This window comes from Natrix helvetica (genome assembly GCF_964273705.1).
Source record: "Natrix helvetica genome assembly, chromosome: 3".
Lineage (NCBI taxonomy): Eukaryota > Metazoa > Chordata > Lepidosauria > Squamata > Natricidae > Natrix > Natrix helvetica.
In genome coordinates this window covers 48,234,014-48,247,048 of record NC_138549.1, presented here as the reverse complement: position 1 = coordinate 48,247,048, position 13,035 = coordinate 48,234,014, and the positions used below count along the sequence as shown (strand labels likewise).

The following is a 13,035-nucleotide window of genomic DNA, read 5'->3' as shown; positions in this document are numbered from 1 at the left end:
TAACAGATAGTTGAAATTCAGAACAAATAATTTAAACAAAGGACAAAAGATAAAGAAGTAAGATACCAACTACCCCAAAGAGTAGAATAAGAAAGAAAGAAAGAAAGAAAGAAAGAAAGAAAGAAAGAAAGAAAGAAGGAAGCACTGTTGTGCCTTGTTGCTTTACTATGTGCGAGTAAAAAGATAGAACAATCTAGATAATAGCTAAAGAACTAAAAAATGACGGTTTCTTGAATGATAAATACAGCGTTTTCCATTTTTAAAGTGCATATTTTTTAATCAATCATCATACTCTAGAGACTGAAAGAAGCCATCCTGAAGTTTGTCTATTACCTAAATTCAATTTTCAGTATCAGTTTTGATGACTACTTGATATTTTGCTCCTTTGCTTATTCGGAAGCATTTCATTCTTTTAGTTTTTGTTAAAGGGATAAGATTTAATTTTCACATTTTTAAAAGTATGTCAGAGTATTTAAATACTTTTATTTTTTATAACTAAGACCCACAGTCAAGTTAACTTTAGTTTATTTTTGTCAGAAGTATGCTGCTCAACATTCCTGCTGAAGGCACAAAATAGACTTACAATCATTCTTTAACCCCCAACATCTATGTTGAAGGCTGCACTTCACAGTGATTTATCCAATTTATATCAAGCTACGTTCTTACCTTGCCAGAAATGCCTGTAATATTGTAGTGCTAACTTCTGCAATATTATACATAAAAATGTAAAAGGGACCCGTCTTCTTAGAAAATATTTCTGTCCATCTCTAGGTTAGGAAAACATTGCCATTTTCTTTCTTTCCAGCTTTTGTGCTGTTCATAGCAGCCATGAATAGTTCATATAAACTACAAGCACAAAAGACTTTGTTTCCTAGGTAACCTCTGAGCTAAAAAGTTGGTGCATGCAAAAAAAAAAGAGAGAGTCCCCTATAGCCTGTATTAGCTTGCATTTTGTGACCAATACCTTCCCTGCATAACAATGTCTTTTGGACAAAGGGAGTGAAATGACCTGACTACAATCTCTGACGGTCTGCCAGGGCTACTCTTCAGCAAACAATAGCAGTGATAACAGTCCTTTGACTAGGTCCATGCTGTAGCTTTAACCCCATTGGATACATTCTTGTAGTTTTCCGAGATCACCATCTATTTTTTCCAAGCTATATACAAATTTAGTTCAGGCATTTAAAACTAATCAATAAAAGGAAACTTGCTCATCGACTATTAAATCTAACACCAATTTGGTATGGAGGATGAAAAAAAGTTAATAAGAGCTACTGATAAGAGAATGAAATAAAGACAACAAAGTTAGTCAACCCAAAGCGTAGCAAAGAAAGATTAGGGAGTGAAAGGGACAGATTGTATGAGGAGGTTTTATTCGGTTATTTTCCAATACCTTTTTACTCCATGGGGTCATGTGGCAACACTCAGTAGGGGAAGACGAGCGGGTTCTATAAAACTATAAATATGAAATGTGGAGGGAGAGGGAAATGATTAAAAATTAACACATACAACAAATGTTTCTATGATTTTTGATCAAAGTGCATCTGAAATGCCTGGTGTAGCTAGCATTAAAAAGATTTCTCATTGCATTCTGTTCCTGTGAGAAATAATAAAGTTTTTATCATGAGAACCTGTTTATCAATTATAATATGCTGCTTAATTTCTGCATATTTAGACAGAGTGGTTAGCTACATGGGGGATGTTGGTAGGCATAAAAATCTCATGCAAGACTCTTTGATAATTGACAAAACCATCCTTACAGCAGGAAACAATTCACTGATTATTTAATTCAATTTCTTCTGGTTTCTGGGTTTTAGGGTAGGGGTAGTATCAGATCAATAACTTTTGCCTATTAATCTCAAGTAATCTAATCATGGAATTTCTTCTGATGAAATGGAAACATGTATAATTTATAAAGAGCTAGTTAACCCACTGAAGCATTAAAATAACTTAATTTTTCTTCATAATGTTGTCCTTATTGTTTTATAATAATTTATTTCATATTATATGTACAGTAGTCATGAAACTGATTGCTGTTAGGTGATGTAGAAACATCAGTAATAATATTGTCAATGTGACTTAATATTGAAATTGGCCATGATGGCTGAGAATGATGGCAGTGATAATTCAACTATTTGGAGGGCATTAATTTGGAGAAAGAAGAAGAAACAATCAATGAGCTGCAAAACACTCTGACCATAAAAGATGGTTTGAAAAGAGAATATTATGGAAAGATATAAAGCCTTCTTCGATTACAATAAAAATTGTTCAACATTGTTCACTCATTCATTAAATCCCTTCACTCAAGCACAGAGTGGACAAGCCATCTATAAATTATAAATTATAGATTAATATCACCAAAAGGTCCTATTCTAATATTATGAAAATCATTAGTATACATGCGCTGAACTTGCTAGCAGTGACGTGCAGTCAGGAGAGGCAGGGGAGGCAGAGCCTCACCACTCTCATCATGAAAAGAAAAGAAAAAGTAAAAGGGAAAAGGCGAGTGCTGAGGTGAGGCTAGCTAGCTGTTTAAAAAAGCCTCTAAAAAGCGCCCTCCACTATGAGGCAGGAGAACTGCATGCCTCATCTAGTCTGACTTTTTAGGCGTTTTATGATTGCTCGGGCACAGTTAAGCGAGGGTTAAAAGCCTAAAAAATCCCGAAGTAGGTGTGGCACGCAGATCTCCTGCCTCATAGTAGAGGGCGCTCGTTCTTCCTGTGACTCAATTCTTCCCTTTTTCTTCCCTTCTCGTTTGCGATACAGTGACAATAAAGGGGGAGCGCAGAGATGTACCTTCATCTCTTCATTGATTTCCCTTTTTACAGGATGAGCCAGCTTCCTGCTTCTTTTATTTTCTGGAGGTCTCACTCCTTTCTCCATTTCTGCAATATTTTATTTTATTTTTTTGTTTGGTGTGTGTGCGTGTGTGTGTATGTATCTACTTTGGTGGAGATGAAATGGCTGCTGGTATTATTTGGGAAAAATTATTTGGGAGGGGGGAAGGTTGTGGAGAGGAAGGGAGGGAGGACGGGGGTGGCTTTTAGCAATGTTTTTTTTTGGGGGGGATAGTGTACAGCCGTGATGGTGAACCTATGGGACACGTGCCACAAGTGGCATGCGGAGCCATTTGTCAGGGCACGTGAGGCGCTGCCCTGTCAGCTGGCCAGCGCACATGCGCGCGCTGGCCAGCTGAGTTCACCTTTTTAAAAGCTATTTTTCGCCTTCCCCAGGCTCCAGAGGCTTTATAGGAACCTGGGGAGGGTGAAAAGAGCCCCCCCGCCCCCCGGAGGCTTCAGGGACCGTCCCTGAAGCCTTCGGAACGCTTAAAACCACCCTCCGAGCAAACCGGAAGTGACTTCCGGTTTGCTCGGAGGGTGGTTTTAAGCGTTCTGAAGGCTTCAGGGACCGTCCGAGGCTTCCCTGATGCCTTTGGAGCACTTAAAACGACCCTCCGAGCAACCCGGAAGTCACTTCCGGTTTGCTCGGAGGGTGGTTTTAAGCGCTCCGAAGGCTTCAGGGAAGCCTCGGGACAGTCCCTGAAGCCTCCGGAGGGCCTCCGGGGGGTCGGGGGAGGCTCTTTTCGCCCTCCCCAAGCTCCTATAAATCCCCTGGAGCCTGGGGAGGGCAAAAAAAACATGTAGAAATGGGGGGTGGTTGCGCGTTTTGCGCGCATGCGCACTGGGGTGGTTGCGCGTTGCATTATGGGTGCGGCACGCCCGCATTTGACCCCCTGCGCTCCCCCCACTTGTGGCACGCGAGCCAAAAAAGGTTCACCATCACTGGTGTACAGTATGACAAAGAGAAAGCATGTAATTCAGACTGTCAGGCAGAAGTAATTAAATTCCACAAGAAGGAATAGGTCACCTGATAAACAAAAAACTAGGGGACGTTGCATTTACCATTTTAAAACCTGGCAAAAGTGGGGACATCTTTTATTGCTGGAAAGTGCTATCCTTCAAACAACTTGCAGCAAAAAGATATTCCAGGGGACAAGAAAAATGTGTGCTCCATCTAATTTTGGATGGTGTTCAATGAATTTCATCAACAGTTTTATAAAACTGAACAGAGAACTTTCCCTCTGGAAGCAAACTGAGCCACCTGATTAGATAAGGGTATCTATCTAATTTCATTGGAATGAAAAAAAATGTGCACCTGGTTCTACAGTGCAGTGATACAAGTACAAAAGATTTGAATTTACATCACAACTTCATGATGCACAGTTCATTTCCCCTCTTTCTTCATGTAAATATCCCAGTCATGTGATACAAAGCAAAACCTCATGGTACCTCACTACTCCCCTCCATTCTTGTATAGACTTGAAACATTTGGGTGACCTAGGTCAGTGTTTTTCAACCTTGGCAACTTAAAGATGTTTGGGCTTCAACTCCCTGGAATTCTGGGAGTTGAAGGCCAAACATCTTCAGGTTGTTAAGGTTGAGAAATACTGACCTAAAGTAACAAGGCCACTTTCTTTCAGTGAGTTTTTATGTAATTTGAAATGTAATAAAAGAAGCTTTTTCCAACATTGTGCCTTGTTTCAATTTTTATTTTGCCATATTTGGTGTGAATTTGACTTCTGAGAGTTGTAGTACCACCCACTTGAAGGATTACAGTTTAAAAGAAACTAATTAATTAATCAATCAATAAAAGAAGACTGTTTGATGGCATCTTCTCTAGTTAATATACCAGCATCGTTATTTTGCAATAGAACTACTCATATCATTGCTTTATTGATAATTGTCACAAATAAATGCATATATCCTAGCACAGACTCCTGACTAATGCAAATGATTACCCATCTGCTAAAAAAATGTCTTGTATTTAAATTTAGAATTTATAGTGAGACCAAGATAAAGATAAACATTTTTTAAAAATTGTGGCTTGATTTAAAAAAGAACACATAACAGCAGGAAATTTAGATAATACCTGAAAATTATTGTTCATTTTGTAATCTACTGATAATTAGGCTTCACCTTTATACCTTTAATAACAATGTAACAGCTTGGCAGATGTTATTTCTCCTGGCATTACCTGGCAATTTTCTCCCCTGTTAGTTGACATTTAAGCAGGGGTGGGTTTCAACCAGTATGGACCAGTACGGCCGTATGGGATGGTGAAATTTAGCGTGCCTTCCCATACCCGTTGGTCAGGAGGCCCCGTACCAGAACGCTCCCTGCCCTCGTTCGCTCTTTCACTCACCCCATCCATCCACACCATGCTGCCAAAAAGTTCTCAGAAGAAGAACCAGAAGAAGAAAGAACTGGTGAGTGGCTGGGATAGGGGGGAGGATGTTGGGGAAGAGGGGAGAGACAGAGGGGCTGCTGGAAGAGTGTGTGCGTGTGCACAGGCTGTGGGATTTAAAAATGTCTGAGTGAATCCAGGAAGAGGGAAAAGGCAGAGGGGCTCGAAGATACTATAGGAACACACACTTCCAGCCCCTCTGCTTCTTCCTGGATTCATTCAGACGTTTTTAAAACTCACAGCCTGTTCACACACACACACACACTTCCAGCCCCTCTGCCTCTTTCCTCTTCCTGGATTCACTCAGACATTTTTAAAGGAGTGGAAAAGTGTGTGCGTGTGCACAGGCTGTGAGTTTTAAAAAATGTCTGAGTGAATCCAGGAAGAGGGAAGAGGCAGAGGGGCTGGAAGTGTGTGTTCCTATAGTATCTTCCAGCCCCTCTGCCTCTTCCTTCTTCCTGGATTCACTCAGACATTTTTAAAGGAGTGGAAGAGTGTGTGCATGTGCACAGGCCGTGAGTTTTAAAAAACGTCTGAATGAATCCAGGAAGAGGGAAGAGGCAGAGGGGATGGAAGTGTGTGTTCCTATAGTATCTTCCAGCCCCTCTGCCTCTTCCTTCTTCCTGGATTCACTCAGACATTTTTAAAACCCACAGCCTGTGCACAAGCACACACTCTTCCAGCAGCCCCTCTGCCCCTTCCCTCTTCCCCAACATCCTCCCCCCCATCCCAGCCACTCACCAGTTCTTTCTTCTTCTGAGAACTTTTCGGCAGCATGGTGCGGATGGACGGGGCGAGTGAAAGAGCAAACGAGGGGAGGGAGCGTTCCAGTATGGGGCCTCCTGACCAACGGGTAAGAGACAGAAGAGCTGGAAGAGTGTGTGTAAGGTGGTCAGTAATGTTGAAGGTCAGCAAGGACAACCATATTTCCTCTAAGTAGAAGTTTTATTGTTCTGTGTACTTATTTTATTCTTATTTAACTTGTAAGTGCACAAAATAATAAATTTCCTTTTTTTATATCTTCTTTTTGTAGGTCATTCTTTGGGCAAAGAATTCAGTGACATTGACTTGGCCACTCCCACCCAGTCACATGACTGCCAAGCTACTCCCACTCAGTAACATAACTGCCAAGCCACTCCCACTCAGTCACATGACTGCCAAGCTACTCCCACCCAGTCACATGATCGCTAAGCCACTCCTACAAAATAGGCCACACCTACAGAATAAGTTTTAAATTTTTTTGAAACCCAACACTGCATTTATGATAAAGATATTTGGTTGGATAAGTTGCTGGTAACCCAATATGTGCTAACACATCACAAATGTATTAAGAAGACAAGGGATAACTTACTTTTAGCAAGTGATGGTCCTTAATCTCTTTTTGCTTCTTAGTGTGGATCACAGGAAAAGACGGAAATGGGGGAGCTACCACAGTTTGGCTCACATTTTTTTGTTCTCGGTTATTACCCTGGTTTCGGTGCTCTGTAAGAAATAAGAAGACAATTGTTCAGCAAGATTCACTACATTTAAAAATGTAGTGCTATATATATATATATATATATATAAAACACTTAGTGAGTCATAGTTTAGTAAATAAGCTATCAAATCATACTAGGAAACAAATAAAACAATATAAATCATAGAGATACAAGCAACAAGGTTATACTCATAAGTGGGAGGAGATTGGTAATAGGAAGGATGAGAAGAATAATAGTAATATAGTCTTAGTAAATAGTTTGACAGTGTTGTGGGAATTAGTTGTTTAGCAGAGTGATGGCATTCAGGAAAAAACGGTCCTTGTATCTAGTTGTTCTGGTGTGCAGTGCCCTATAGCGTCGTTTTGAGGGTAGAAGTTGAAACAATTTATGTCCAGGATGTGAGGGGTCTGTAGATAAGGGCCAATGACTTATATTCATCAAGGTCAGACAAGTGTTCTTTTACCATTTTCTTGCTTATTTTAATTTTTACTCTATCTTTTACAGTTATGTTTTTGGTAGGCTGGGTTATAGTTTCTTTTTGTGTGAAGCAAAGCAATTCTTTGTCTGATGCAAATAATGAGTTAAGCACCTGCTTTCTCTCTACTCTCTATTACTTCCTTGCCATCTTCTCTCTTTAGAGGACCGTTTCCTTGACTTTTTTCTTGTTATTATATGTTGAAAGAAACTTTTTAAAAAATTATCTTTGACTTTTGTTGCAAATCTTTGTTCATTCCGAAGCTTTGCTTTCCTGACTTCATTTTTGCAGATTTGGGCTATCTATTGATATTCTGCTTTATGTATCCCTCTTTCCATTTTTAGTACTTATCCTTTTCGTCTTTCAGTTTATCAGAGAGATCTTTCTGCAACCATGGTGGTTTCTTCTTGGATTTCTTATTTTTCTTTTTCAGTGGTGCTGTGTTGGTCTGGGCTTTTATGATCATATTTTTCAGTATTTCTCACACTTCTTGAGTTGTTTTTCCCTTTAGGATTTTTATCCATGAAATGTTGCTTAGGCTCTCACTGTGTTTGTTAAAATCAGTTTTTTTTAAAGTTTAAGACACTGGTTGGAGTATATTCTATTGCTTGTGTTTCCATTATATTGTCCAGTATGATGTGGTCCTTTCACCCAAAGTTCTGGCAATTTTAATTCCCTCTATCACTTCTTCTCTATTAATAAGAATTAAGTCCAGTATAGTTTTTCTTCTAGCTCTGCCCCCTCTACCTTTTGGATGACCAAGTTATCAGCTAAGTTGGTTAGGAATCTTTTCGATCTCCCACTTGCTGCAGAGTTTGTCTCCCAGTTGATATCAGGGTAATCAAAGTCTCCCATTACTACTGTGGTATGTTTCCTACATACATTTGTTAGTTGATCTATTTCTTCTGCTTGGTTGTGGCCTGAATTATATTTTCTTCGAATTTCGAATTTCGAATTTCTTCGAAATATGCCTATAGCAATGTCATTTTTGTTTTTTTTATATTGATCCATATGGTCATCCTTGGTTTTGTGTATTTCTGTAGAGATATAGTGTTCTTTTATATACAATATCCTCTTTGGTTAGGTCTATTTCTTTGTAGCCTTCCATCAGTACATTCCAGTCATGGGTTTCATCCCACCAAGTTTCAGTAATGGCAACTATATCATATCTGCCTTCATGTACTAATATTTCATGTTCACCTTATTTGTTGCCTATATTTTGAGTGTTAGCATATAGGCATTTGAGTCCTTTATTGATCTTGAGAATGCTCCTTATATCTCCTACTTTGTAACTGGGATTTACATACTTTCCATCCTCTTTATTTCATTATGTTTTTCTTTTTTTAGATACATATGTAGGGTAATTTTTTACGGAGGCTGTTAGTTCCCTACTGTGTTTGATTTGGGTGTATAAGTCCAATTTCCACACATTGAGGTAATCTCTATACATGCTGAAATTCCCTCTTGTTGCCACTAATGTATATTCCATTCATGAGTTTCATACCACCACGTTTCAGTAATGACAACTATATTATATCTGCCTTCATGTACTAATACTTCAAGTTCACCCTGTTTGTTCTGTAAACTTTGAGCATTAGTGTATCGGCATGAGTCCTTTATTTGTCTTGGGTAAGTTTCTTATACCTTCTACTTCATAACTAGGATTTCCATCGTTTCCCTCGCTCCCTATTTCATAATGTTTTTCTTTTTTAATTTCTTTTTTCTCTTTACTCCCTTCCTTACTATAAGGAAGGGAGTAAACCCAAGGTGGGGTTGATTATTTTAGTAAGGTATTCAGTTACATCTTTGATTTTTGCTCCAGGGAGACAATATACCTCCCTAGATTGGTTGCCTGGTCTGCAGACTACAGTTTCTGTTCCCCTAAGAATTCAATCTCTTAAACCAATATTAGTCTTTTTTGTAGGGAAGTCTATTCTACTGCTCTTCCTGTCGCAGGAATGCTAGGTTGTGTCGCTTTTTTTAGAACCTATTGATGAATGCTGTTTATGGGTGTCCGCATATTTCCTTCCAGGTGAAGTTATGAAAGCAATTGTTCAGTTCAGCTTCATTGGAGTGGGCTAGGGTAGATAGTAGGGGCTTTGCTCTTGGTTGTTGTTTTCTTCTAAAAATGACATGTTTCTATTGGTCTTGCTCTTTAGGTACATTTTTACAGAAGCTGTTTGTTCCCTATTGTGTTCAATTTGGATGTATCTGTTTTCTTCTTTATGTTCATATATTCATTTTTTATTTATTTTAGTTTGTCAAACATGTAAAAGATAACAGGTATACAGTAAATATAAACATAAACATGAACACAGTAAATGGGTATGACTAAATGGAGACAGTAGTACAGGGATGGTAGGCATGCTGGTGAGCTTATGCACGCCCTTTACATACCTCTTAGGAATGGGGTGAGGTCACCAGTAGACAGTCTTAGGTTAAAATTATGGGGGTTTGTAACAACAGAGTCAGGTAGTACATTCCAGGCATTGACCACACTGTTGCTGAAGTCATATTTTCTGCAATCAAGTTTGGAGCAGTTTACCTTGAGTTTGTATCTATTGTTTGCTGGTGTGTTATTGCGGTTGAAGCTGAAGTAGTCATAGACAGGTAGGGCATTGTAGCAGATAATTTTGTGCACTGTGCTTAGGTCAGACCATAGGCGGCGTAGTTCTAGGTTTTCAAAGCCCAAAATTTCAAGCCTGGTGGCATAGGGTATTCTGTTGTGAGTAGAGGAGTGGAGTACTCTTCTCATGAAATACCTCTGTATTCTCTCAATTGTATTAATATCAGATATACAGTACGGATTCCAGGCAAACAAGCTGTATTCAATAATTGGTCCAGCAAAGGTTTTGTATGCCCTAGTTAGCAGTACAATATTACTGGAGAAGAAGCTTCGCAAGATTAGGTTGACAACTCTTAATGCCTTTTTGGCAATGCTGTTACAGTGAGTTCTGGCACTTAGACTGGTTGAGATGAATACCCCTAGATCTTTGACAGAGTGAGAGTCATCTACGAGGTCATATCTGCCCAGCTTGTATTTGGTGTTTTGATTTTTTTTTTGCCAATGTGTAAGACAGAGCATTTGTTGGTTGAGATTTGGAGTTGCCAATTGTTTGACCATTCTGACACATAGTCAAGGTCGCTTTGTAGGACAACAGAATTGTCGGTGGTGTTAAATAGTTTTGCCTCTTCAGTGAAGAGAACACAGCTGCTTATAATATGATCACAAAGGTCATTTATGTAAAGTATAAAGAGTGTGGGTCCTAAAATTCTACTTTGGGGGACTCCGCTGTTAACTGGTGCAGGGTTTGATAAGGCATTCCCTATTTTGACTATATGGAGTCATCTATTTTTTAAAGAAGTTATTTGCTCCCTATTGTGTTTTATTTTGATGTAGTCTTCTTGTTTAGGTAGGGATTTCTCACTTTGTTCATTGAGTTTCTGAGGGGCTAGAGTTACCTTGAGATACTTTACTTCTAGTAATTCTTCTAGTAATTCAAGTAGTTTACATTTGATACCTACATAGTTGGTGTCTTCTGTGAGCATAAGCTGAAACATATGACACACTTTGAAAGTCATTATAGTGTCAGTCTCTATTTCCATGACTTTTTTTTCTTTGTTTGATAAAAAAAATAAATTCTAAAAATTAAATATTTACCTGTTGCAAAGAGTCAGTTTACAATAGTATATGACAGCTTTGACCTTTTGGTCTTTGTCTTGAAAAATTCATAATTATCTTCCCCATTTTAAGTCTCTGTTTCTTTTTCTGTGGGTTTTATTTTTTTCCTCTCAGATCATTAAGAATTTAAAAATTTCTAAAGAATTAAAATAACTATTTTTTTTCAAATGTTTAGCTGAGAGATTTAAAAATTGAAAAAAATAAAATTAAAAATTATTTAAGAGTTGAAAAAAGGTTAACATTTGAATGAAGAATTTAAAAATTAAAAATTAAAAAAAGAAATTAAAAAAATTGAAAAACGATTTTTCTTAAAAAAAGGAATGCAGAGATTTTAAAATTTTAAGAATTTATAAGAGTTCTTGGCCCTTTATAAAGTAATATGCACTTCTATTTTTTTTAGGAGATTCTTAAAAGATACTATTTTTTTTTAGGAGATACTTTGCTCTGACTTGAAAATTTATCCCTTTCCTCCCTGTCTACAAGAGTCTTGTACTTATCCTTTTCCCCTTGCTTTGTTGCCCTTTGGTTGCCTGGCCACTGCTAGGGTTTTCAGGTATGATGTGTTGATGTGGGCATTCTGTTAGGTGGTCCACCACACTTCTCCCAACTGCTGATGGTCTGCTGCGCTGCTCTCAGTCGCTGCTGTGGGCACCGCTGCTCAGGGAGTCCTCTGTGCTGCTCTCAGCCACTGCTGGTCCACCATGCTGATCTTAGTCACTGCTTGGGGTGTTTTGTACCTCTGCCACATAGTTCTGCATCACTGCTGCCCAAGGTTTGCTATGCTGCTCCCAGCCACTGGTCTGCTGTCACTTAGCTCTGTTTTACCGCTGCTCAGTGGCTTCCATTTGCACCACACTGGCTCAAGTGTCAGGCTGGGTCGCTGGACTGACTCTCCGTCTCTCAACTCAGCTGTCTCTCCTTCTCTCAGCTGGGTCACCGGGTCACCTCTCGGTTGGGACATTGAGCTGCCTTTCAGCTGGGCCACCTCTCAGTTGGACTACCTCTCAGATGGGGTACTTCTCATCTCCTTGTTCAAGGAGTTCAGTTCTCTTTTTAATACTTTCTGTAGCTAGTCTTGATGTTGTCCACTTGATATAGTTTGTAATCCACACATGTATTAAAAGTGACAGATGAATAAATTTGCAAAGTAAAACAAAATCTCAGCTTAAAATAAAAATATATAATCTCAGCTGAGAGTAAAAAATGTCAACTTGTTGTTAGTATACAAAAGATTATACAAATGTATGTACATGATATAAAAAGATAATACAAAATAGCCCACAAAATTCTACAACATATTTAAAAGCATTAGAACTTTAAAAATATTGTAAAAAAAAATATTGCAGTCTCTGACTATTTGTAATCCACAAAAGAACGTAGAATGATAATTGCAGTTCAGGCCAATCAAAGCAGTTCGGGGTAATTTACCATCTAGGTAATAAAAATGTATAACACTGCTGTAAAACTTTACAATAGTTGCAAACAACTTTCTAAAATGTTCACTGTTTTCTCAGGATGGTTCAATATAAAGCCTGGAATCCTTAAAATATGCAGAGATAAAGAAAAAGAAAACAGATTTGGACTTTATTTATTAGAGAAAGAGAGAGGGAAAAAGAACATTAATGCAATTAAATCTTTATGTAATTCATTTTGCAATTATGTTTGTGTAAGCATGCTCTTTTAATGTTAAAAAGAACTATGCAGTCAATATTGAAGAAAAATGGAAAATATTCTCAATGCTGAAAAACTTTGTCAATGCTGGTATTTTTTCAATGTCATCAGGAAAACAAATGAACAAAGGAACTACAGTCTGATTATGCTATAAAGCTGAACTCACCAGAATCAACTTTGCAACCAAATAAATGATTGATTTCCAAGATTCTTCTTCTTTCCGAAGTCCAGTCTTTTGCTCCATTCACTCACACACACCCCCTTGTGGTTGCAATTCTGGGCATATTTGGGTTTTTTTTTTAAAAAGGTTTTTAATTAGATTATTCAGCATAGCCCCACTTCTACATATCTGCTTTCCAAAGGATCTTGCTATATTAAAGTCCTGATTTTAATATATTTTTCTTTTACATTCTTTATTTAAGGAGCTATTTCCCGACCACAAGATGGCAGAAGAAGATAAAATTTATCTAAAGCAGAACAGCTAA

General features: G+C 38.2%; 1 protein-coding gene across 4 annotated transcripts in view; it reads right to left on the bottom strand.

The window, feature by feature from the left end:
• The window catches only part of NHS (NHS actin remodeling regulator), a 284,324-nt gene that overhangs the window by 17,736 nt on the left and 253,553 nt on the right, over positions 1 to 13,035 (bottom strand). For all 4 annotated transcript variants that reach the window (XM_081948746.1, XM_081948743.1, XM_081948744.1 and 1 more), the window contains 2 exons: positions 6,596 to 6,726; positions 1,394 to 1,456 (listed from right to left, as the gene is read on the bottom strand). In XM_081948746.1, the coding sequence (XP_081804872.1) occupies positions 1,394 to 1,456; positions 6,596 to 6,726 (194 nt within the window). The remainder of the gene's footprint in view (positions 1 to 1,393; positions 1,457 to 6,595; positions 6,727 to 13,035) is intronic.